Source organism: Centroberyx affinis, unplaced genomic scaffold, assembly GCF_046629955.1.
Source record: "Centroberyx affinis isolate AG114_WGS23_722 - 3 ecotype Tasmania unplaced genomic scaffold, CSIRO-AGI_Caff_v1 ptg000278l_1, whole genome shotgun sequence".
In the NCBI taxonomy this organism is placed as follows: Eukaryota; Metazoa; Chordata; class Actinopteri; order Beryciformes; family Berycidae; genus Centroberyx; species Centroberyx affinis.
This window is the reverse complement of record NW_027278957.1, coordinates 273,379-298,058: the sequence shown is the minus strand read 5'-3', so window position 1 is coordinate 298,058 and position 24,680 is coordinate 273,379. Positions and strand designations below refer to the sequence as shown.

At 39.8% G+C, this 24,680-nt stretch overlaps 3 protein-coding genes across 3 annotated transcripts; all 3 read left to right on the top strand.

The window, feature by feature from the left end:
- Positions 1-2,914: 2,914 nt before the first annotated feature.
- lnp1 (leukemia NUP98 fusion partner 1) lies at positions 2,915-8,167 on the top strand. Its single transcript, XM_071512526.1, has 4 exons — positions 2,915-3,100; positions 5,604-5,849; positions 7,630-7,728; positions 8,006-8,167. The coding sequence occupies exons 1-4, from the start codon at positions 2,915-2,917 to the stop codon at positions 8,165-8,167; spliced, it is 693 nt and encodes a 230-aa protein (XP_071368627.1).
- Positions 8,168-13,308: 5,141 nt separating this feature from the next.
- Positions 13,309-19,278, top strand: tmem45a (transmembrane protein 45a). Its single transcript, XM_071512886.1, has 6 exons — positions 13,309-13,527; positions 15,847-16,057; positions 16,748-16,960; positions 17,463-17,647; positions 17,779-17,921; positions 18,097-19,278. The coding sequence occupies exons 2-6, from the start codon at positions 15,862-15,864 to the stop codon at positions 18,191-18,193; spliced, it is 834 nt and encodes a 277-aa protein (XP_071368987.1). The 5' UTR covers positions 13,309-13,527; positions 15,847-15,861; the 3' UTR covers positions 18,194-19,278.
- Positions 19,279-20,285: 1,007 nt separating this feature from the next.
- Positions 20,286-22,986, top strand: sft2d2a (SFT2 domain containing 2a). Its single transcript, XM_071512868.1, has 8 exons — positions 20,286-20,486; positions 20,599-20,688; positions 20,978-21,063; positions 21,219-21,300; positions 22,085-22,120; positions 22,237-22,295; positions 22,385-22,414; positions 22,529-22,986. Exons 1-8 carry the CDS (start codon positions 20,421-20,423, stop codon positions 22,566-22,568), a joined length of 489 nt encoding a protein of 162 aa, XP_071368969.1. The 5' UTR covers positions 20,286-20,420; the 3' UTR covers positions 22,569-22,986.
- Positions 22,987-24,680: the final 1,694 nt, after the last annotated feature.

Here is a 24,680-nt window from a genome sequence, read left to right as displayed (position 1 = left end):
AGTCCTGTAAATTCAAGGAAGACTTGTAATCTACTTACGTATTAGGCTATCTATTTTTTCATTCTGTTCCACAACAGGCGTTCCACAAAATTAAGAATAAACTATAGCTCCTCATCTGAACCTACTCCAGACAGTAGTCCATGTTGTCCATGTATACATGGGCACTTTTTTTTTGTCCATGTTAAGTCGCTCTAAACATGTTTATGGCTTCAAGTGATCAATCCTTCACAGGCACAGCAGCTTGATTTGAAAAGCCATAAAATCAATTTTGCCACTAAACTGCAACACGTGATGAGACACAATAACCTTGTATATTGTATTTGCTGTGTATGTTGTGCAAATCCCATTAATGAGTTCATGTTGTTGCTTTACAGTGAAGCTCACTAAACCACTGGCCTTAGAGTAAAGGAAAAGGAAAAGGAAAAGGCCAATAGGCTACTAACCAAAGGTTACAGTAAGGATGTCTGATCTTTCAGCTATTCCTGACTGTCTGATATTTCTATGAACTGTGTGTATTGTTCGCACAGCTTAGCTTAGTTTGATTCTCTCACTAGATATTCAGTAGTAACCTGTGACCTGTGAGTGCTTCTGTAACGTTGGGCAGTGTTTGGATGAGGGTGGGAGGGTTACTTTCAAAACATAAACCATTACAGATGATTGATTACCTGCTTCAAACTGCTTTAAACATACTCCACTGAATTACTCACATTAAATAATGTAATCTGATTACTTTCAGATACTTTTATACCAGAGGGGCTAGCCTTCTCGAGCCTTAGTGGTCACCTGGCCACCGACAAGACGACGGAGCGGAAAAGAAGTGCTCCCCTACCTGGGAGAAGTTGCAGTTGTCAGTTTGATTTATTCATCCTATTTTGCCATTTTAATTAATCGTCTTAAGTTTACCAGCCTCTGCTATTACTCATCTAACAATTAATGGCTAACATTAGTCAATGTATGATTGATAATAATGAAAATATAGTGATTATTGATGCCATTGTAAACAAATTTTGCTCTCCTTTTTGTGACCCCACCCCCCACCACATTGTAATTAGAATTTTGTTCTTATCATAATGTACAGCTATTGTAAACCATTATTTCAAGATGTGTAAAAACATTGTTAGTTCTGTAAACACGTCTGTATGTGTAATTACTGTAGCAGTGATTTTAATGGATTACTTTGACTTTTTTCTGTCCAAAAAAGATTACTGTAATCTTGTTCTCAGTCCTGATCTGAGTTACATGACAAGGCAGCATGAATGTGTCTTAACAGTCTGTCCAGATTAGTCTGCCCCTTCCAAACTCGACGCCCTGAGATGATTAGCAACATTTTGATCCTTTCAGTTTGTGAGGGTGTGAAGGAGGGTTTGGCTTTGTTTAGGTCTAAACCTCAGCAGTATACTTCCATTCATTCAAACTGATCATCTTGTGTTTAGTTGGGTTTAGTTTTGTTGTCTAAACTGTAATTTCTACCGACCCTTCACATATTAGTCTCTCCAGTGCAGAGCCATATTGTTGACTTCGTGGAATATAAGACAGCTGACTTAACTGTGTAATACCTGTTGTGTTGTTTATGTGCCATACAAATACAAAGTGTCATAATAATTACATAATTTTGCAAAGTTGCAAGAACACACAAGTTAGTGAAGAGGGATAATGGGATTTGGTCCCTAAATAGCCTGTAAAGCCAGTTTTTCTTATCTCAGTGTCAGAGGAACCTGTTGAATTGTAATGAAAAGTGCAGATATCTGCAGACTCCAGCATGGGGCTTTTGAAATAGATAGACAGGGAGACATACTTATTTTTTATGTTTTTATGATTAGGCAAAAAATATTTTATGAGTACTTTTATATTTATGTAAAGGCTTATAGTGGATTAACTGTCTTTCTGACTCAGATTTTCTGGTCATTAGGGGCACAACTGAGATTCAGATTGTACATTGTAACTTTGACGCTCATGAAGCTGATGGAAGGTCAGACCACGGACTGGACCAAACTGACCACAGATCAGCTGGATGTGCTTTAGTTCCACAACAGGTGGGACACATGACCTCATGATCCAATATGTTGCTATATATGCCCACGGATATTTCAGTACCAATTTGTGCTACTGTGTTACTTTTCCAGTTGCTTAATCTGTGCATTGTACACTTCTCATGTATGAGAACATAAAGAATTGTACTTTCCAAATTTGATAAAGCATTTCTAAATATTAGGAGCAGCGCTTGCTGTTTTTTGACAACAGTTGAACAGAGAGAAGTCCCTTCATGTCAAGCAAAAGCAACAAAAAATACATCACAGATTTGGTGGTACCCACTGCCCTATGAAAAGCTACAGTCCCTCTCTGTCCTGTATCACACGAGCCTCAGGCTCACAACACACAGGGGCAGAGAGAGTTGCCTGCACTCCATAATTATTGACAGGTTTGATGGACTCAGCGAGTGGAAAGTATGGGGAAATTGGAGTTTCAGTGGTCTACCCCCGGGCCCATGACTGCAGTGGAAAGATTAAAAGCAGCAGTCACAACCCCCACCCACTACCAAAATACTAGCTGTCCTTCCCTGACTCCCGCCTCCCTGTTTATTCCTATCGCCTCCATTTTTACTTTCTAACAGCGATGTTAAATAGATTATAGGGGATTCACTTATTTAAAGACTTGAGCAAAAGCTCTGCAGTTTATTTTTGGATCATCCAAGAATAACAGAACTACACCAACTGTGCTTAGGCACCAGAGGGATCTAATTGAGGTAAGTTATCTTTGCCTTGTGGGACAGTGCAGTGTAGTGGACCAACTGCCTGTCAGCAGAGCCTGACCAGGTCAGCTCAGCTTTGTCTTCACCCTCAGCACCACTCAGCTGGGGTCACATTTCATCTCTTGTACCTGGACTCAGAGCTCCAAGCTCCCCAGCAGCTCCATCATGTCTCTCAGGCTCCTGCCTGCTATCATTATGGACAATGATGAGGATGACGACGGTAACTTCACAAAATGGATGAGTAGTTACTGGGGTCATGGAGCAGAAGCTGGACACTCCAGAGACAGAAAACGCAGCTTTAGAAGACCAACAAAGACACAAGTTGATCGAAGAGCATCACTCCCCTGTGAGGTAAGAATCTGCAGTGTTTAATAGATGCGTACATGTGTCTTTTTGGACTCACACTGTGCAATATATATTTGCATTGAAATACAATGCAAACAGTTGCAAGAAATTGTAGACAAGTCTTTTTTGTGCAATTAGAAAAATCAGTTTATTCCATAATGTCTGACCACAGATTGAAAAGTGTGTTTTTACCCAGATAGATGCAATCTTTAGCAACTGGCAAATACAACTAACTTTTATGACAAATTAACAAATCACCTATATGCCTAAATTAATCAAAATCATATAATATCCATTATGTTTATGTTAGTATATAAAATCAAAAAAGGTCAAAGAATAAGGTTGAATAAGAAAGGTATAAGTATGATCTTATAAAGGCAGAGAATAACAGCGGAGTAATGTGTGTATAAACTCTGCAGCTTCTCTGCAGACATGGAAAACACAAACTTTGTTTTAAGGACTCTGCAGGCTATGTAGGTCTATTATAGAGTTTGATAATAGGTTGTCCTGACCTGTTAGCTACCCAGACCAATTTCACATCAATAATGTCTGCTGATGCACGCATACATGAAGCTCCCCCAAACCCATACACACGCACCTATGACACGCACACACACACACACACACACTTCTTGCTTAAAATGAACTGGTTACAATTGATTCTATACTTGTGTAACTGGGAACTTGAGTTTAACTTCCTGCTCTATTGTTGCAGCATGCACAATTACAACAAAAACACAATAAAAAAAAAAAAAGATTAAAGAGAGTGGTGTCAAACATGACTTTTTGGATGTCCAGTCAGCCACAACTAAGATGTTTCCAATGTTTGTTCATCTGGCTTAACTTGGTAAAAACACTGTGGTTAACCAAGTATTCTGCCACACCCCGACTTTACATGTCTGTCCAGTTCACTACTTCCCTGTGACTGATGGGAAGTTTTCAAATGAATGCAGAACTGGTTTTGAATCTGGTCTTGTTGTATCTGTTTATTGGAATTGTGATATGTATCTTGTAGAGGTATTACTGGGTAAATACTGTCTACAGCTCAAATTAATGTTAAGATAGGAAATCATATTCCCCCATTGGAATTTCTGTTGTCTTTTAACCATGGACCCCTTGCTGGTCAGAGTTTTTCATTCTAATAAGGGAATTGTGTTTTCGCTTGCCTCCCTCCTCAGGGAGGTCAGAGGTCAGGGTTCAGCTACAGAGCAGCACTTGTGTAGTTGAATTTAAATTTTTTCTGCCAGTTGAAATTTTCTGTTTTCATTTCACCAACAAATGTGGAATTCCCCAGCACCTGCGTCACTGACAAGACGATTAGTTCAGGGTACGGTCAAAATGAAGGAAATACCGACATTAAGTCTTTGCACAATCAGGGTTTCTGATGCCTGTGTAATTGTAGGCGGAGTGTTTCCTTGCATAATTTTGGTCCATCTATTCCTTAAAGATGCTGAATGTAGGATTTTTTCATGAATTTCATTATAGCTGTAAAATTTGTTGTGATGACGCATTGTCATGTGATCTGCTTTGCACTTTCATTCAGTCTACTTTGTGAGTTCCTTCCATTGTTTTCCCCTGTTGCATCAAAGAAATCCTTACAGTTGCCTGGCATGTTCAACATCTAAAGCAGCTGGGAAGAGAAATAATGAAATATGCAAACATATAAAATGGCTTATAGGGGTTATGGAACATAGCAATTGATGGTTGTTATCCCAAGTCAAGTATATTTACTGTGGCAGCTCAGTGGAATAGAAGAGTGATTTCACTGTGTGATGGTCATGTGCATGGTTAGACAATCATGATAATGTTATGGTATGTACTGTAGTCTTCTCAGTCACTGGTTATGAACTCAAATGCATCATGTATGGGACATTTTGGAATTGTGCTTGATGTTTACCACTGTCATAAACCAAGCACCAATTTATTGGGTTTCTTGTCTTCATAAAATTCATGACATTGGTAGGCTTTGGTGGCCCAATACTGAATTTGCTGGAAGAGGAAAGTGCGGTCTTAGATGCTATTCTCCTACACATGTACACAAAGCCGTTTACTAACATCATATTTTTCAAACTACCGAGCGTCAAGAGCGTTTAAGTTTACCAGTGAGTGATGAGCGGACCAAAACTTTACCAATATTCAGCTCACACCAGTAGGAAGACTTTGCATTGGTGTTTTTTTTATTGCGACCTTATCTTCTACTTACCTGTTTTGCAACAAGCACTCCAAAAACATAATAATCAGATTATAGTTGTTGTGTAAAGAATCAATGAACTGACTTGCTTGAGTCAATAGGCAATGCTCCTATAATTAGCTGGGTGCTTTGCCAACGTGTTACTTAAGGATATAACTAGTGATTAACCCCATTCACAGACAAAGCTCAGCAGAACAGTCTGTCTGGGGTTTAAACATCACACAGCTTCTCTTTTGTGAAGATTTTAATCAGTGTGGACAAGATAGAAGTTATAATGTTGTGTAATGTGGCACTTGTTATCCCCTCTGTGGTCCTCAGTCACAGTTAAATGCCATGAAGTTGAACAAGCTCCATGCAGCAACGATGGCTCCCGCCCCCATCCACACCAAAACAAGGGAGGAGAAGGGCGAGGTGCGGCCTCACTGCAGAGCCCGCCGCGCCTCCTCGGATGACAACAGCCGCTCCAAGGCAGCCATCCCTGAGAGCCGCATCACCACCATCCCAGAGCTCACAGAGTCCTTTGAGAAGAGACTCTTTTTCCGTGACAAGAAGGCCATGTCTCTGGTAAGGAGTGATACACCTGTCACTCTGCTGCACACTGTGACGAGCGATCCAGGTGTTAGGTGTTTTTAATGCAGACTAATGTAATTTTGCTTATTTACATTGAATTGTTCCATGACCCGGCCCTGGTCATGTCTGCTGCATTTTTTTTTTTTTTTTGATGACATTAAAATGCCATTTCATCAAATAAATGTTGATGACACAATATAAACTAATTTAGTGAACTGCACTCCTCCTCTCCCTTCCTCTGTTCCCCCCATCCCTCCAGTTTCCACATTAGCTATCACTTTAACTTTAGCCTAGTATCTACTGAGAAACATCGTCTCATACTTTCAATATTCATGCAAGAAAATTGCATATTAATGCAATGTAACTTCTTAAAGGATGTAAGTACTATCTTTACTACCACTAGAAATACTCAAAAAAATCCATAGAATCACATACCAACTAAATTTGGGTTCAGATGTTATTGGCACCATGGGTGTAACCTCCCACTATTCATGAGCACTCTAAGCCAATCAGTGTTGCTCAGCTATTATACTACTGCAAGTAATACATTTTTACAATGGGGGAACTGGCAGTGTGTCTCCATTTATAACCTCTAAGCCAAGCTTCTTTTTGTACCCACAATAAAATTTATTTTCCACGCATTCACAACTACATGATGGCAGTTTTAGTCCTGTAGATCAGTAATTATTTTACACTTTTTTACTCGGTTTGCATTGACTGCCCATCTGAAGGTGCTCATTTCATTGAGTGTGCAATGGGATCTAACACTGGAAAGCTATCTGTCCTATCTTACGTCTGTGGTGAAATAGGCCTAAAGCTTCATAAAATGTTATGCAATTTTTACAGATTACATTACTGGCCCTGTCTATTGTAAGTGATCCATTAACTGAATGGTAGATCAGCTTTGGGAGGTTCCATCTAATCATATTCAGTAAGAAGTTTCACAAATAGATTATGATGAAGCTCTTAGAAAATTTTAAAGGAAAGGAGTTGCTGAGTTTTTGCACATCTTTATCATTTCCATGCTCCACTTTTTGTTTTTAAATGCATTTGAAGTTGCATAACCTTTTATCTGCTCACAGTTTGGAAGTCCATCACATGTTCCACTGATGGAAAAAAAAATCCCTCAGTGTAAACTGAGCAGTGTCCGCTTTATTTGTGATACAACACAGCAGATCAGGACTTACAGACCGAACAAGAAGTTTTGCATTTTGATGTAGCCTATTTTGGATTTAACTATTTAATTATACTGGATAGTAATATCAATAATTATATTCATAATTAATATGAATCATATATTAGTTTTACTTTTCATGTCTTTTAATTTTTAGTAGGTTTTGGTTTTAGTTGGAACAATGTGTCATTCCACCTGAGTGGCTTAAGCATAGTTTTTGAAAGGAGATAATGATGATAAGAAAATTAAATGGGTCTCATTTGTCATTACTGCAGTGGGGGTTTGGCTAATTCTGAAATGCTCATTGCGCTGTATTTAGAGGCTGTCGGTCATCAGCTGATATGTAAAATTACTCTGTAATGTTGAATATCACTGAAAATAAGTTAGAACATTTGTCTCTGCTGTGAAAAATGCATTGTGGGATGTCTACATAGGGAACACTGGCAACATTTGATAACTGTCAAGTGATGCTGTACTCTTAAAGCACAAGGTATAACTCAATCACAACAGTTGTCACCTGATGGTCAGCGGCTTCTGGCATCAGTTGTACAGAATGCCAATAATAAAGGAAGAGTTCATCCTTGTTCATTTGTTTTACAGAATGATGCAGACAACCTGTGTCTCATCTGTCATGAGGACATGCGTAACAGCGGAGGAGGAGTTCAAGAGCTGCACTGCACACACCGCTTCCACAAAGAGGTAAAACATCTTTTCATAGTTGGATCCCTTGCATGTCTACTCCACATTGTGTGTAGATACTGCTCTATCCTTCCCCATGCAGAAGAAGAGTCTTATTCCCTCAGTACACACAGTGTTCAGCATGTGAGAAATCAGATTCATTCCTGAAACTGCATGATGTGAGCTGGTATGAAAACACATCTCCAATCCCTGTTGAAGCATGGAGCCCTCTTGTAGCTCTTCCCCGGTCTTGAGGCCTTGACACTCACATTTCGTCTCTGGTTGGTGGGGGTGCAAGGCGGCTCGGAGGTTAGAGCTGGCTCCGCCCCGCAGTGAAGCAGCTGCAGGTCAGGTGAGGAGACGCTTGGATGAAAGGAGGAAGTCAGCGGACGAGCCGTTCTTCAAGGAGCAGGAGTACCACCCACCCCGCCGCCAGCTGTCCCTGAGGAGGCACCGCTGATATCATGCTGTGGGAGGATCTGATACTCGCACCACTGATGTGTACAGTTTGGAAGGGGCAGATGGGAGATTTGCATCCATGGACCGAACATAAGGATCCTATTTGAACATTTCAAACTATTAGACGGTGTGCCATTTAAGTGTTTCCACCTCAAGGCCTAGACTGTAAAACTCTGTTGTGGACCCAATCACTATCTCAGCTGGTGTTTATGATCAAAATCAAAATCAACTCTCATCACCTAGGATTCTTTCTGTTCAGTGTCACCCATAATTTGTACTTGCCATCATAATTTCTAAAAATGTATAAAAAAAATCTCCCTGAATCTGAATATTCAAGATAGGTGTAATGCAACTTTATCCTGCTTGAATTAGCTTGTATTTACCTGCTGCCTTGAAATGTATGCTACTTTAACACTGGCAAGGAACATGTGCCTCGGTATCATAACCTTACCATTTTCATACACAATATGTAGAAAATATTTAAGTTTCACAAGCGTTATATTTACTGTGCTGTAGACCAACCAAGCATGTCACTATATCTTTAAGTTGTTCATATAGGTCATGTAATCCTACTTTCAGTTGTTACTCAGTGACTAAGTAGCTAATATCTCTCTGGTTACATTCATTGAATGGTTTGAAATATCACACAAGTGGGATATTTTCAAGTGATAAAAGTTACAAAAAATATAAAATTTGTCACAGATCCGATTAGGATGTCTTGAGTTGCTGTGATCTGCTTGTGTGTTTCTCTGGACTGTGTCAAGTCACAAGTCACACTCAAGGCTTGGAGGACTTGTTTTAATCATTTTGATTACTTTATCTTTATGATAGCTTTAATGAAGCCCCTGAATTTTGTGTGTTTTTGTGTTTGTGTTTTACACTATAAGCATAAATAAACAAGGGAATAAATTAACAAGGGCATTTATCAGCTTGGGGTTTTACCTGCATTATAACTTTTCAACCAGAGGGAATTGCTCTGGACTCTGTCACTCATTACAGTCCAGCCTGTTCAACATACAGCCTTTGTAAAATACAGTAAGGCATGTAACAACTAGGACTAGAATGATAGCTCAGGTCAGGGGTGAGTGCTGATCCTGTTATGCATCCTTATTGTAGGTCAGCATGTTGGAAATTAGCTACTGGCATCAGTAAAGAAATTCAATACATACACAAATTATAAACCTTCAGCTTGTTAACTGATACTCGCTAGTTACATCTGGCACTCTATCTTTATCTTCCTGTCTTGCTTATCAATACAATGTGGGACATTTGTGCTCCTCCAGGCCTATATAATTAAACATTCACGGAAATGTCGTGCTACCTAACATGCTTTGGGTGACGCTGCTCTACAAAACTCCAGCAGCAGCACTACATGTCATTACATGTACTAATCTCCTCTAAAATGCGTTTCAGTGCATGGAGCAGTGGTTGTGGAAGAAACAGACGTGTCCCACATGCCGTGTCCACGTGTCCATGCCGAAGCCCCTCTACTGGCCCTCGGCCCGCACCAAAGTCCCGTGATGTGCTGCTCCTGCACTTCCATCTTCCACACCTGCCCCCCCTCACCCTGCCATCCTTCTGCATGAACGCCTACTCCTTGAAAATCATGCACAAACACATGATGTATATTTCTTTCTCCCTGGGTTGCACACTTCACCTTCTGTCTTTGACACTTTATTAAGATAGTCCAATGTTGGTACTCAACTATCAGGTGACAAAAAGTACATGTTCAACAAAACGTCACTTGCCTATTTGCTGCATCTCTTCAGATTATGTGACTTTAACCTTGACCTCAGTGTAACCCTAATCCTATTACTGACCCCAATTGTAACCCTAACCCAGATTAACCCTCGCCCAGACACTGTAGACTACTTTTCACACAATTCCAATAAAGTGTGACCTTGTTTTATTTATGGATTGTAGACTCAGTCCAGGCCAGTGACAGAACTGAATATTGTGGAAGGATTTGATACTGGCATGGATAGAAAGGATAATACTTCTATCTTAAAGATGACTAGCTATTTGCTAAACTTAAGTGAGTGTGTTTTGACCTGTTTTATACCCACGTTAATAATCTTTTATACTACAGACATTAACTGGGTTGCTAAATTAAAGTTACAACTAACATTCTCACTGAAAAAAAGATTGAAATCTCCTCCTGAAAGAGTGAGCCTATCCATGTTCTCCAGGTGATACATCATGCTGCATCTCCTTCATTATCCTGCCTTACCTTTTTGTTTGCATGTAATTGTTTTGCATGTGACGTCTGACGTTTGCATTGGCTGCCAAGCATCTCTGTGTTGTGTATCTTACACTGCCAAATGAGACATTACAGAGTTTACAGCTTGTGCTAAATATGTCCAACAAAATCTGGCTGCCTGTAAATAAACTATATGCATGTATATAGTATATAGTTATTTGTAAATATTGGATTATGAAAAATATGTTAATTTCTAGTGAATGACAAATAGTTGTCCTTCCATAGAGTATATATCAGTAGACTAAACTGCTATTTCAAGTGACTTATACTGTGTATATATTTTGCTGAATTTAAGTCACTAATCAGTAAATTCCTGGTAATCTACTGTAATCCTCCTGCCTGGGTTTATGTCCAACCAAACTGGAAATGAATCATTGTAACTAAGTTGTAATTAGTGTTCTTATGAGAGCAGCACACATTTAATTTCCATGCATTAATTTTCATGCAATAAATACTTTGCATATGTAACACTGTGCAGAATAATGAGCATTTTTTGTTAATGTCCCACATTTTCAAAGAAATCTTCCTTACAACCACAAATATTTTTGCTAAAACAAAATTCAGCCCTTTTAGCTACTAACCTCTAGCATACGTTATCCAGTTTTCTACTGCCAAGACTTTGAAGCCCAAGGTGACATTACAGTCAGCATACAGCACTCAGTCAGTAGCAGTGCAGGCCTTTAGCTGCTACATTCAAATTGTAACACACTGTTTTCTGTGACCCATTGCCCAGATGTTGACCTACACTCACAAACACATTGACATGACACAACCTCTGATGTTGTTTGGCTTGCTTGTTTTTTACATCACTACACTAATTTTCCCATTTCATAGGTTGTATGCAGAATATAACACTGCAATCCAGTCACAGGCCAATAGTAGTGATGTGGTTTGAAACTATGTATCTTTACACCCAATAATCTCACAAGGTAACCCAGTGTAACCCAGTCAGGGATGTAGGAGGTGTCAAAGATCAGACTCCAGTGGGAGCAACGGCTCAGGTCATGAGGTCCCCTTCGGCAGGACCAGTTCAGGAGCAGAGACCCCTTTCGGCAGAACCAGAGCGGGTAGTGTGTGATTAGGGCTGCAACTAACGATTATTTTCATTGTTGATTAATCTGTCGATTATTTTCTCGATTAATCGATTAGTTGTTTGGTCTATAAAATGTCAGAAAATGGTGAAAAATGTGGGTCAGTGTTTCCCAAAGCCCAAGATGACGTCCTCAAATGTCTTGTTTTGTCCACAACCCAAAGATATTCAGTTTACTGTCATAGAGGAGTAAAGAAACCAGAAAATATTCACATTTAAGAAGCTGGAATCAGAGAATTTTGACTTATTTTTCTAAAAAAATTACTCAAACCGATTAATTGATTATCAAAATAGTTGGCAATTAATTTAATCGTTGACAACTAATCGATTAATCAATTAATCGTTGCAGCTCTATGTGTGATATGTATGAACATCAGGATAGAGTGGCAGTGCAGTCAGAGCCTTATGAAACTAGCGCTAAGCAGCAGGGAGAAATAAGAACTTATGGCTATAACTGGCCTGAGTCATACAAAGCAAGTAGTGGGAAATATGGGAAAGGTCGTGAATGGAACAAGAGACACTACTGAGTCAGAAATGCTCCAAGGACTGAGTTTGTCAGAAAGCACTGTCTACTCAAATAGGGCCCAGTCTGTGAGAAAGGGCAGTGGGGGATCGATTAGGAGTAGGGACAATGCCTGCTGAAGATCATTCCCAGAGATTGAAACTGGGCCAGAACAATACAGGGAGGATTTTAGGAGTAAGAGACAGGATGGGGGAGTAAGAGACAGGACGGAAATGAGCAGAGAACAGAGGGACAGAGGGAAAGTTTGGAGGAGAGCGATACACCAGTAGCCTAATAGAAATAAATAAGAAAGACCTATCATTGGAAGAAAGGTGGTGAAGATAGTTGATAGTCCTGACTTTGTTATCATATAAACTATCGCATTGCACTATTGATATTTGCTGCACTATAACAATTATTGAAATCTCATTATGATGTGTTGACAAATGAACAAATGTTTAATCAAAGTAAATCACTTATAATGAATAACATGTGTTTATAATCATGACTTGGCACTACTGTATGTTAGACAGCGGACTGATCTGAGGTTGTGTTGTCAGCCCCAGGAAACAGAGGACTTCACCTAAACACAATTAACCCACCTGTTATTTGCAGGATATAGTTCATCCACCTTTATACACTGACATAAATTCTAAGAATGCATTAATAGCATCAAATTAATATAAATTATATGATGATATGTTTTTGGATATGTTTTTTGCTTCTGAAAATTTATATTTTTTGTTTTTATCTGGTTGTTTGCCTTATGAAAACCACTGACTGGAGGTCATAGTTTGCTTACCTTTTACCTGACCACTAACTCACTGCATACAACCAACCAACTACAATAATAAGATTCCTCATATCGATTAATATTTATTATATTGTATAAGTATGTATCTGTTTATTAGAGCAAATACAATTAGTAACTGAACGATATAACCTGATGACACCATGCATCATGCTCGGGACGTTCCCCTGCTGAAGGCTACGTGCTGGAAGTCGTGTCCCGTGTCTTGGAGCGGACTCGCTTGGATGGGAAGCAGCGGTTTGGTGTGAGCAGGGTGGGATGAGGAGCTCGCGCATCCTGCAGGCGGGGTAAAAGTGCACACGTGGAACCCTGGTCAATGGAGATCGACAGGGCTTTCGACCAATCAGAGTGCGAGGTGATGACGCGACTTTACAATATGCATCCAATGGGATACTTTTTCGGGGGCTGTACCCTAAAAATGCCCCAAACAGTTTAGAGTCGGAAAAATAAGAAGAAGAAGAAAAAAAAAAAAAAAGATTGTGAAACAGCTCAGGATGTTGAAGGATGTGCTGCGAGCGAGAAACCTCGGTGGAAGATAACTGATGTCTGCTGTGCATCTTGTTAAGGAACTGAGGGGAAATCTCTGTTCTTCACTGCTGGAAAATGAATTGTGTGTTGAAAAAAATGTAAATGCTTTGATCTTTCTGGTCGAATATACTTTTGAGGAACTTTTCATTTCCAGAAACAGACCTACTTGGGTGAGACTCTTTTTTTTCTCTCTACTATAAAATAATTCAAGGCTACTGTTAGTGCATCTTATATAGCCTATTGTGTATGTATACAGCTACGCACAGACATATACAACACCTAGTCTACTGTAAAAGAAGCCATAGTGCCTTTATCCTTGAGATCATAAACTATACGATGGGCTGTGAAATTCACATGTTGGATTGACTCCATTGCATAGATCACATTCAGCCGTAATATACCACAAAACTCATAATTATACTGACCTTTACACCCAATAATCCCACAAGGTAGAAACCTTGCTGGCTCAGCCTTCACTTAAGACCGCCAGCAGCGCATTTAAGTTCGTCTCTGCTTTTCTATAAACTCTATCCTGTGACCAGAGCAAAAATAAACTATCAAGGGCTTTGCCTCTATTCAGCTTGGCAGGTAAAGTAATCCTTTTAAATCCTTGTTGAATGATTATTTTTTAGATGTAGCATTGGTCTCAATAAATTCTTTCAGCAAGAGTTGAGGGCGATGTTTTTCTATAGCCTCGCCCTTTAATACCTTTTTAAGTGCATTAGTGCCAGTGGTTTCCAAACTGCAGTCCGGGGACCTCCAGGGGGCCTGAAGGGGCTCCAGTGTGTCCCCAACAAAATGAGGACTAGTTTAAAATTGCTGTTATTTCACTCCCTACAGATTATCTTAATGAGAGTACTGTATGTTTAAGAATGAGTATTTTGATTATAGGTTTTATTCACCCCACCTACTGTATAGGCAGTTTTGTAATTCAATAGTAAATTAAACTAACAAGACAAACCAATCAAACTAAATTCTTCTCAGATGTTATTTAAGGACTCAATATAATCAAATGTGGGTCCATGATCTAATGTGTATTTATTTTGGGGTCTTTGACATGGACAAGTTTTGGAGCCCTTTCATGAGTGAAATACTGCATAAAACTGCACATATTTTGTTGTTGCCATTAAGGATAAATCACTGAGAGTCTTCCAGTAACAAGCACTCGAGTGACATGAGGGAGAGATTGCCATGGTGACTGAAGTGTTTTCCCCAGTCTGAAGAGGTTGCACAGGAGTAGAGCTGTGACCCGTCTCACACAGACAGCTTAGTTTAACATCACAAAAACAATCTGTTTTTGAGTGTCCATCTTCAAAAGCTTCCCTTTGTTGTTTGGCAGAATATATTCGGTCATCTCCATCACAAAGCAGAGTACAGCCATGCAGCACACTCACTCTCATTCTCCGCTCACTATTGATATCACCCCAACTTTGCTTTTGAATTTACTAAGCGTTATGTATTGACAATGGAACTGAAAGGCAATCAAGGAAAGGAGAAGTCCAACCGGTTTATGGAGCCTCTTTGCTCTCATCTCATATTTACAGTGCATCCATAAAAAAGCACACGGTGTGGATGAAAGAGCGCACACAAAATGAGCAGAGCTGACTTCAAAATATTTGTCTTTGATGATATTTCATTGGATGTGCATTTTGTTCCCTTGAGAGAATAACAGAGATGGACAGCAGACGATGACAGCTGTGATTAATCTGGTTTGCAACCAAGGGCAACAACACAACATTCAGGTGCACAGTTTTAATTGTGCAGGAAATGATGGCTAATCATTACTGAGGAAAACAAGCAGAGGAGAGAAGGAAATAAAATGGAGTGAGGACAGAGCTCAAACACTGAACTGTTTATAAGAGTATCATTTGTACTGTTGTAGGTGAGTTTACACATTATTACAAACTAGAATAACATTTTAGTTCATTTCAGTTCATGAAGACAGCATAGATATACCTCAAGTGGAAAAACAGCTTTTTTTATTCCAATGCAGTGGCTCCAATAGGCCTCCCTCCCCGTCTAGACACGCCCCTACCAAGGTCAGCTGTTACTGTTCCCAGCACACACACACTCATTATCTCTGATTATGCTCTTTAACTTAATTGCAGACACCCCTCCACTTTTCCTTTCCCATCTCTGATCTTCCCAGTTGTCCCACTCATACTGCAAATGTATCTCCATAGACACTTTGGATACAAATGTCCACCAAATGGTATATGTGATGTTATGATCTTTTTGGGGGATTTGCACTCAAAGAAAATCAGTAATTGGCAATCCAAGATGTTTTAATTGCAGATTTGGTATAGAAATTTTGAGAATAAGACCCCATTTGGTCTTACTTTCCTGATAAAAATCTATATTTTCTGTTGTATTGCAAGAAGAAAACTGCATTTTTTAGAGCTTTGAGATTGCAATAGTGGTTCATCACAACTCTGATGATGGATTGAATAAATTACTAATAGCGACTGCTGTTCCCTTGCATGATTTAGCTGTTGTGAGGAATCATGGGGAGCTTCAAGGGCCACGCACTTCCCGGAAGCTTCTTCCTGCTGGCAGGGCTCTGGTGGACGGGGAAGTACTCCCTCTGGTACGCCACTCGCAGGAACAAGAGCCTGGGCTCCACCCGGCTGGCCAGCAGAGCCTCCCAGCGCCGGCTGGAGATCATCGAAAGCTCCGTTGTCCTCTTCTTCTCTGTTGTTGGTGAGCAGGCCTCTAGAGACATTTACAACACATGATTTGGAAATGCCTTGGAAATGCCTTAAGCTTTTTAGCAGTGCTTGTAAAAACTGAGTTCAAATAAAGCCTCTAAATGGGTGAGGACATTCAAACACAAGGACCCAAGAAGCAATATTTCTTACTATTTCTTTTGGATTATTTGTTTCTTTGACAAAGGAATAACATACATTAGTTACCATGCTCTATAAAGGTTGGTGTTCACATTTAAACATTATATAAGTCAAACTTCTACATGAATGCATCCATATAATTTTCAACTGGACTACTCAGGAGTCGTCTGCATACATTGTTAGCACAGATCATGGCAACTTTGCAATATAAATCGCTTCCATCATCAGTAAGGAAAATAAACTAAATAAAGCACAGAGGCTGAGCTTTCACATATTAGAGGCAGCTGTGCAAAGTTTTAGAGCGGAGACTTGATTCGTGATAAGGGGACAATTAGGTTGTTAGGCAATTGGGTAATTTTACAGTGCATTAATAACAGATGGTAAAGTTGGAAAATATGCAGTGTTGCAGGTCAGAAAGCCACAATCCTCTGTGTTTGACTCCTAATGTCATACTGTGTGGTTAAAGGGGGAAACACAAATGCACGTCTATACTATCCACTCTTTACCGAAAAGGATCTCAGTGTTTCCTCTGTGCTGTGTCCAGGGATACTGGCAGAGCAGTTTGCAGCAGACGGACCCAGGCTCCAACTGTACGACTTTGCAGAGCAACACTGGGAGCATCTGATGAACTGGCAGCATTCCACCATGTACCTGTTCTTCGGCTTAGCTGGGACCGTGTCTCTGATCATCCACACTACAGAGGCTGCCCCGCTGGCACTGGATCGGTTAATGCTGGGCATTGCTTTCTTCAATGAAGGTAAGAAATAACTAACTAGCTTTCTCTTAGACCTGGTCATTCATTAACCCATACTGTGTTTTTTTGGTAGAAGAGACTAAAATTCTGTGAAAACTAGAAGGCACTCGGTAAAGTGTAAACCTCTGCTAATGCTGAACAATTCTCAAACTTGCAAAGCTGTAGCCTCCGTAATTGTTTATATTTATCGTTTGTCTTTTGGTTTTGATTTTCAGACAAAATAGCATGTGAATGCAACACTGTTTAGTGGTTGACATGGAAGTCCTGGATGTCCTACTTTCCTACCAGCACATGAATGCAGCGTTATAGTCTTGACTAAAAAATGAAAATAGTCCATAGTCCACATTGGAATCACCACTAAAATTTAATCAACTGATCCTTGGGCCAAGGGCAATCTGTCCACCTACTAACAGACAGACAGGGGTGAAAACATAACCTTGTTCCAACTTTGTTGCAGGAGACAATTATCTATTTAGCTTGTGATTACCACCTCTTGTTTCTGCAGGATTTCTTTTCCTGTACCACCTCCACGGCAGGACGATGCTGGATGTCCATGTGCATCAGCTGCTGCTCTTCGCCATCTTCGGAGAGGCTCTCATAGCCTTCCTGGAGGTTTTCCACAGAGGCAACATCATCCTGGAGCTGCTGCGCTGCACGCTCACTCTGCTGCAGGGAAGCTGGTTCTGGCAGGTGAATCTGAATGTGAATGTGTTTGTGTGTCGAGTGAGAGGAGGAGCTGGTGTGTGTGTGCGTCCATTTGCCTTGTATGTATGATGTGATGTTAGTGATAACTCCTGACACGGACTTCTCTTTGCACACAGATTGGATTTGTGCTGTACCCACCCAGAGGCCCTGAGTGGGACCTGAAGGACCATAATAATATGATGTTCATCACCATGTGTTACTGCTGGCACCTTGCCTTTTGCATGCTAGTTGTGAGCGTGCTCTACTGCACCGTCAGCTGGTGAGAACTTGCACCACACTAAATATCCCATAAGCTGCTGCTTGTTTATGTGTCCTGGAAGTGGTATAAACACATCGACACGGTGAATAACAACTGGAGTGTTTCATTCGGCGCTCTCTTACAGCAGTTTGTTTTACGTTTGGCTTGTCTGGTTGTTTTTCTGTTTTCTCTGTAGCGTGGTTCGCTCCAGGTTGAAGAGGACTCCTCCGATGGAAATGGGACTTCTGAAGCCCAGAGAGAGGGAGCCAGAGTCAGAGGATGAGATTTTATGAAGGCCTGTGTTCTTCATCCCTCCAACATTTTCACACATCTTTCACAATGAAATCAGGGAAATCACATGAGCAGTTCCAGCATCAGTACGATTGGAAGCGACGAAGATGAACAGAAAGGGATAAGGACACAGTTTCTGGATGCTTTCTTTATAAATATATCTCTACCTCTGCCTTATTTAATCAAATGTAAACCCCCCTTCAGCCATGCTTTCATTGTTCATTGATATTTATTATACTATGGCCTACCACTTTGCATATATTCTGTCATGTTATTATCAAATGTTCTTAAATTTGCACATACATGTGAACATGAAATCATAAGGGTAAGCTTGTTTATGGATGCTTTTTATGCTTTTCATTTAACCGGCCAAACTTACTCTGTCAGACAGTTTAGTGTGAAGTAATGCCATCATGCGGTGACAACAATGCATAGCGTTTGTGCAGCATTCATCATATTTGGACAGACTTGAAGCCATGTGTGTTAAAGTATTTTACGTGTCTCTTCTGCTCCATAACGTCAGGAGTTTGAGTCACAGATGTTTGAATCAGACCTGAACGTCAAAATGTTTTCTATAAATGTGTTAAAATGTTTAGATATTCCATTTTGATATAATTACAGAATATTACTTAACCAAACAGCATTCAGGGTGTTTTTTGTTGCTGTTGTTGTTTTTACATAGAAAATATATTCTTTGCTGAAGCTTTTATTCAGTGTGGCTTCCTATTCCTTCCTAATATTCCTATAATATTCCTGTATGGACTTACAGTATGTCTGTGGTACTCAACAAAGAGTTTATAGTGACCTTAAGACACATTTATCTCTTACAGCATCACAATAATTATAATGTTTTTTTGCAATCTCTTTTCTGTAGAATTAAAGGGGTCATAAGTATAATATTTACTGTCCTATAGCCTGACCATAATATGTCTGCAGCAGGTTGATGGGGTTGTTGATCAATACCAATGACTCAGTGGTTACTTTGCTAAGTGCTGAGATGTCTGGCTTTCAGAACTCACTTTCCATCCTGCACTCTGTTTTGAATCAATAACTAAAAAGCTTCGTTCTCAAACCAAAAAGCAAATGACAAAGCACTATTAATATTAAATTTTGCATTGTGATATATTACCTCTTGTTGGCTCTCTGCTCTAAACAGACAGCTTTTTCCTTGGTATTATTATTATTATTTGTGTCCATTAGGCCACTTTGAGCTGATTCAGAGACCTGTTCATGTTGTTGCAATTCCTTCTAGTCGCCAGTAGAGGTCGATAAAAGTCAAAGATTACTTAAAGCCCCTTTAAGTTTTTTCGGTATTCGTCCCCCACCAAAGGGGGGGGGGACTATGGATCGGTCTCCGTCCGTTAGTTTGTTAGTCACACTGTAACGTTGACTTTGTGCCGCTAGGGGGCGGCATTGACGATGAATTGGACTGACCCAATGGTGGAACTACATCACTGGTGGGGGACAACATGTTTACTATTTGCTTGTTCCCTTCTACAACTGCTGGGATACACTCATTCATGTACACAATCAATACATGCAATCTTTCACCTAGGCTATATCGAGAGGGGGCAGTATTTTTCACCTGGGGTACTCAGCTGAGATATTATCCAGTACTTGGCCACTGTAGCGCTACAGCCGACAGGTGTCACCAAAGATCGTCTATATTTAAGATAACAAATCACTCAATAGTGAAAAACTGATCACATTTTGGTCTGCAAAGTGAAACCCTCAAGTGTACACTGTTCTGCAGTTTTACCTCACTCATAACAACCGATCTGGTACAGACACAAAGCTGTTTTTTCCTCAAAATGCGCTTCTCACAAAAGTGTAGGATACATTTCAGCTGCAATAGGCTACTTTAGGTTTGTGTGTAATGTGAAAATACACCTGAGATGTTTTGCATATAAGATATCTGCAACAGTGAGAAATGTCACACAACATTTTCATTAAAGCAAACGTCCTCTCTGCATATTCCCTGCTGCGCTGTGAGTTTGTTTTACCCGGGAAAAAAACGGCAGAGTGAGACCTCTTGCGTCCTCCTCGGCTCAGGTGTAAACTGAACAGCTCCACCTGGCCAGGTAGGAGACTTGACAGCTTCCCAGCTTGTCAGGAGGAATGTGACGTTGCTGCCTATCCGCACAGATTGGAGGAAACTGGCAAATTCCCAGTTGCACCAGGAAACAATCAAATGAAAACGCAGAGAAAGCCGACTGGGGATCTGGAGCCATGGATAAATTAAAGTCGGTTTTAAGTGGTGAAGAGGCGCGCAGAGAAGACCGGAATATTTTACAGGTAAAAAACAACAACAACTCGCTCTAGCCTACAATATTTAGACTGTAAATACAAGTAAGGCCATCATTTGATATATGAGAATCAATAAATCAATGCAGATTTTCTTTCCCAGGCTGCCGAAGAAGCCTCGACTTTAGGCTGGGGAACACGTGTGAAGGGATTCATCGGCTGCTTTGTGGTGGGGGTCGTGTGCACAATATTGGTAGGTTCTGTGATGATTGATGTAATGAGTTAAAAAAAACCCACTCTGTTTTGTTTTGTTATACTTATCTCAATGAGGGAAGAGCACAGTAGGACTTGATGTGGCTTTACTGGTTCGTCTTGCTCTTGAGGAATGTAAGATGCTCTGCCTCTATTGTTCATTCACCTGACTAAGCTAAACCTGTCCTCCCTTCAAGTGCTCAACGACAACTTAGAAATGAGACATGCAGCTTCTACCCATCTCCTATGTGTCTTACAAGTTCAAAATCAACTGAATTTCTGTCTTGCAGGGAGTATGTGTGCTCTTCCTCCCCAAGGTTGGACTTATCCTCTTTATTGTCTTTTACACCTTCGGAAACTTATGTTCTCTGTGCAGGTGAGAGTCTTGTCAGAATAACACAAAACAACAGTAACCTGCAAAACCATGTTGCCATTTGCAAGAACACAGATGAATCCAGCTGTTGATGAATCATGAGTTGTTTTGGTTTTTTTTGTTTGTTTTTTACTGTTCTCTGTGATTCTGTCCAACAGCACCATGTTCCTGATGGGGCCGGTGAAGCAGCTGAAAAGGATGTGTGACAAGACAAGAGCACTGGCCACCACAATTATGCTTGTGAGTGCATTACACGACTATTAGTGTTTGACTTTGACCTCACTGCACTGCTCAACCTGTAGGTGCCGTGACTTTTCCATTTAATGACAATATTATTAATTAATATAGACTCTATAGTTAGCTGTTTATCACTCCAGTTATTTTACTCAACCTTTGCAAACTTTGAGAAGGTTTTCAGGCCTTGTTAGCTCCATATGTATTTGAAATATATTTCTTAATTTACCCTCATAGAGTTCGAAAGGGAAATTAATGAGTTGTACATTCCAGTCTTGAAGCACTGTTGTGAAGCATGATAACATGAAGCTGGATTGATAACTGAGACCCTTGTTTACTTGTTCTCATTTACCCCAGAAATGCACTCCATATTGCGTCAGAGTAATTCAGAGCCCGAGAATAATAATCACACACAGAGATACACTCAAATGCAAAAAGGCCGGAAAGAAAAACTGACAATACGTGTAGTGATGTGTTTGGGTTACAAGTCATTGCACAGTAAGAATATCAAAGAACTGAATACTTGAATGAATGCAGTTTTAACCTGTCCAAATACTTTTGGTGCCCTGAAATGGGAATAATGTACAAAGATAACTGTAGTTCTTTAACTGTGAATCCAGTATGGCTGAAAATACCAGCAAATACAAGCTGATAATCTCAAACCTCATAGTCACTGTGTCCTAAAGAGGAAGGAGCCAGAACATCAATCAGTGTGTCTCTGTCCAAATGCTAAGGGAACTCACTGTAAAACTTCTTTAGTTATTCACATCTGTCCCATTCATTGCTCTAGACTTGCCTTGTGTTGACTCTCTGCGCAGCCTTCTGGGTGAGTGATCTAGGGCTAATTTTCTCTGTACACATTTAATTATACTGTATAACAGTGTTATTCACACAAGCCCGTTTACATTTTCTCATAGCCAGCAATTCTATTTTTTCTTACAGTGGAAGAACTTTGGTCTTGCTCTGTTATTTTGCATCTTGCAAGTCTTATCATTTGCCTGGTGAGTCACAGCTTTTCATCACTTTAACAGAATGTTGATGCAAGTGAGATTAAAGTAACTTTGTGACATGAAACTTGTTTTGTCTGCAGGTACGGCTTGTCGTATATCCCGTTTGTGAGGTTTGTTACCTTCACACCATTTACTCAAAGCAACCGAATAACCATACATTTATATATCAATATTTCATACATACACTATCTTTCCATGTCTGATTAATTTCGATTACTTCCCAGGGACGCAATAATGAAGATGGTGTCTATCTGCGTGAAGTGAACACTGTGTCGTCGGCCTCGGGGTGAAGGATCAGGCTTGATGAAGCGTCTTTCAGAACAGGGCAGGTCTCTTGTTGGAGCTGAAAAGGCCTGAACTCCACACTGTTCTGCCTCAGAGTCAGTTTGCTCTTTGCAGCTGCATTCACGGCCCTCCTCTGTTTATCTCAGAACAAGACAAGTTTTAAGGAATTATTTTTCATAATTGTTTCATTGGTAGAATTGATTGATTCGATTACTGGGATGTGTGGATTACTCATTTTTTAGATCTATTTTAATAAATGCGGGCTTGGCTATGTAGTTAGTGTAAATATCTGTAATAAATGTATTTATTGATGGATTGTGTTTCTTTATTTACATTAACACACAACCATATCATTACTCCCATTATTGAGGGGAAAATAAATTTAAGTGTAACCCTGTATTATATGGGGAGTTCTCTTATTTTGAGTGTCTGTTTTCTTTTAGTAAGATTCTATGCATATTAGTAGGCTATTTGAACCTCCAATACTTCATTTCTAATTTCTTGGATGTATTATTTTTGCTACACAAAAGGCCTACAACAGTTTTTCAAAATGTTTCTGATAAGATTTCAGTAATCAGATTGGAATAAATCAAAAAATTGGGTAGTTCAAAAATCAAGCATACACGTTTCTATGTTTCTCTAAACTCAAAGGCAGAGAAAATGATATTTTGATGTGAAAGGATAATCTTGGTCCACTGGAAGGGTGGATTTAGAGACATAAATGGCATATAACCAACAAATTGTGATGCAGCTAGTGACAATGTGGGGAAAATACAGGCTATACACCTTGAATATAGATTTAAAATAGTATTTAATGTAGAGCTGCAACGATTAATCGATTAGTTGTCAACTATTAAATTAATCGCCAACTATTTTGATAATCGATTAATTGGTTTGAGTAATTTTTTAAGAAAAATAAGTCAAAATTCTCTGATTCCAGCTTCTTAAATGTGAATATTTTCTGGTTTCTTTACTCCTCTATGACAGTAAACTGAATATCTTTGGGTTGTGGACAAAACAAGACATTTGAGGACGTCATCTTGGGCTTTGGGAAACACTGATCGACATTTTTCACCATTTTCTGACATTTTATAGACCAAACAACTAATCGATTAATCGAGAAAATAATCGACAGATTAATCGACAATGAAAATAATCGTTAGTTGCAGCCCTAATTTAATGTTTACATTTTATTAAATGAACAAAACTTTCAAAACAAAGTCTCATACCAACTGCTGGACAGTCAACACAGATGCTCTTGTGAAAGTGTTATTGAGATAATGAATGAAATGTTCTCAGGGAAATGGGAAGTTTTGAATTTTGCCTTCACGGTCTTATGCACTGTATACTTGTGCGGTTAAGTGAATCAAACTAACACACTTTTTCCCCATCTAATTCACTCATGTCTTTTTGGCCAAACATGTTGTACCATTATGTATCCAGCAGATGGCAAGATAGAGGTGTGAGTCTGCAAATCTGGAGAGAGGAGTTTGTCTGAGATGGGATGGGAGGGGTTTGTCTGCACTGTCCAGATACTCTTGAATCTGGATTCTGTACTCATGACTCTGTGGTATCTGGGTCAGAGTAATTCTTATAATCAATATCAGCAAGATCAGTCTGATCCCCGATTGAAAAACATGGATTAGACAAATCTATAGGCTATAATTCTGGTACAAAAAAGTTCTGAAAAACTGGGTCATTGAACGCGTCTTCAAACGGATATTTAGGGTCTTCAGTTCTGGTCTGCTTATGATAGAGACAGTGCATAAAATAGGCCACGCCCATCGTGGGGGAAATCACTGCACCGCTCTCCATTCACTTGTGTGTGACTGAATGCACATCATTGTCATTACTGCCCAAATTAAACATGCCTAAAAGCTGTTGTGTGGTGGGATTCACAGCCAACACACTTAAAAAACACGAATTACAGTTTTTTGTGTTCCCGAGCAAAACAAGGAGCCGTTAAGAAGAAAAATGTGGATCCAGGTTGTAAGGAGAGAGGCGCTGACAGTGGCTCATGGTAGAAGAGGGGGAAGCTTTGGGACACCCGAGAGTAAATGCACTTATAATGTGGCCAGTATTTTGTCACTG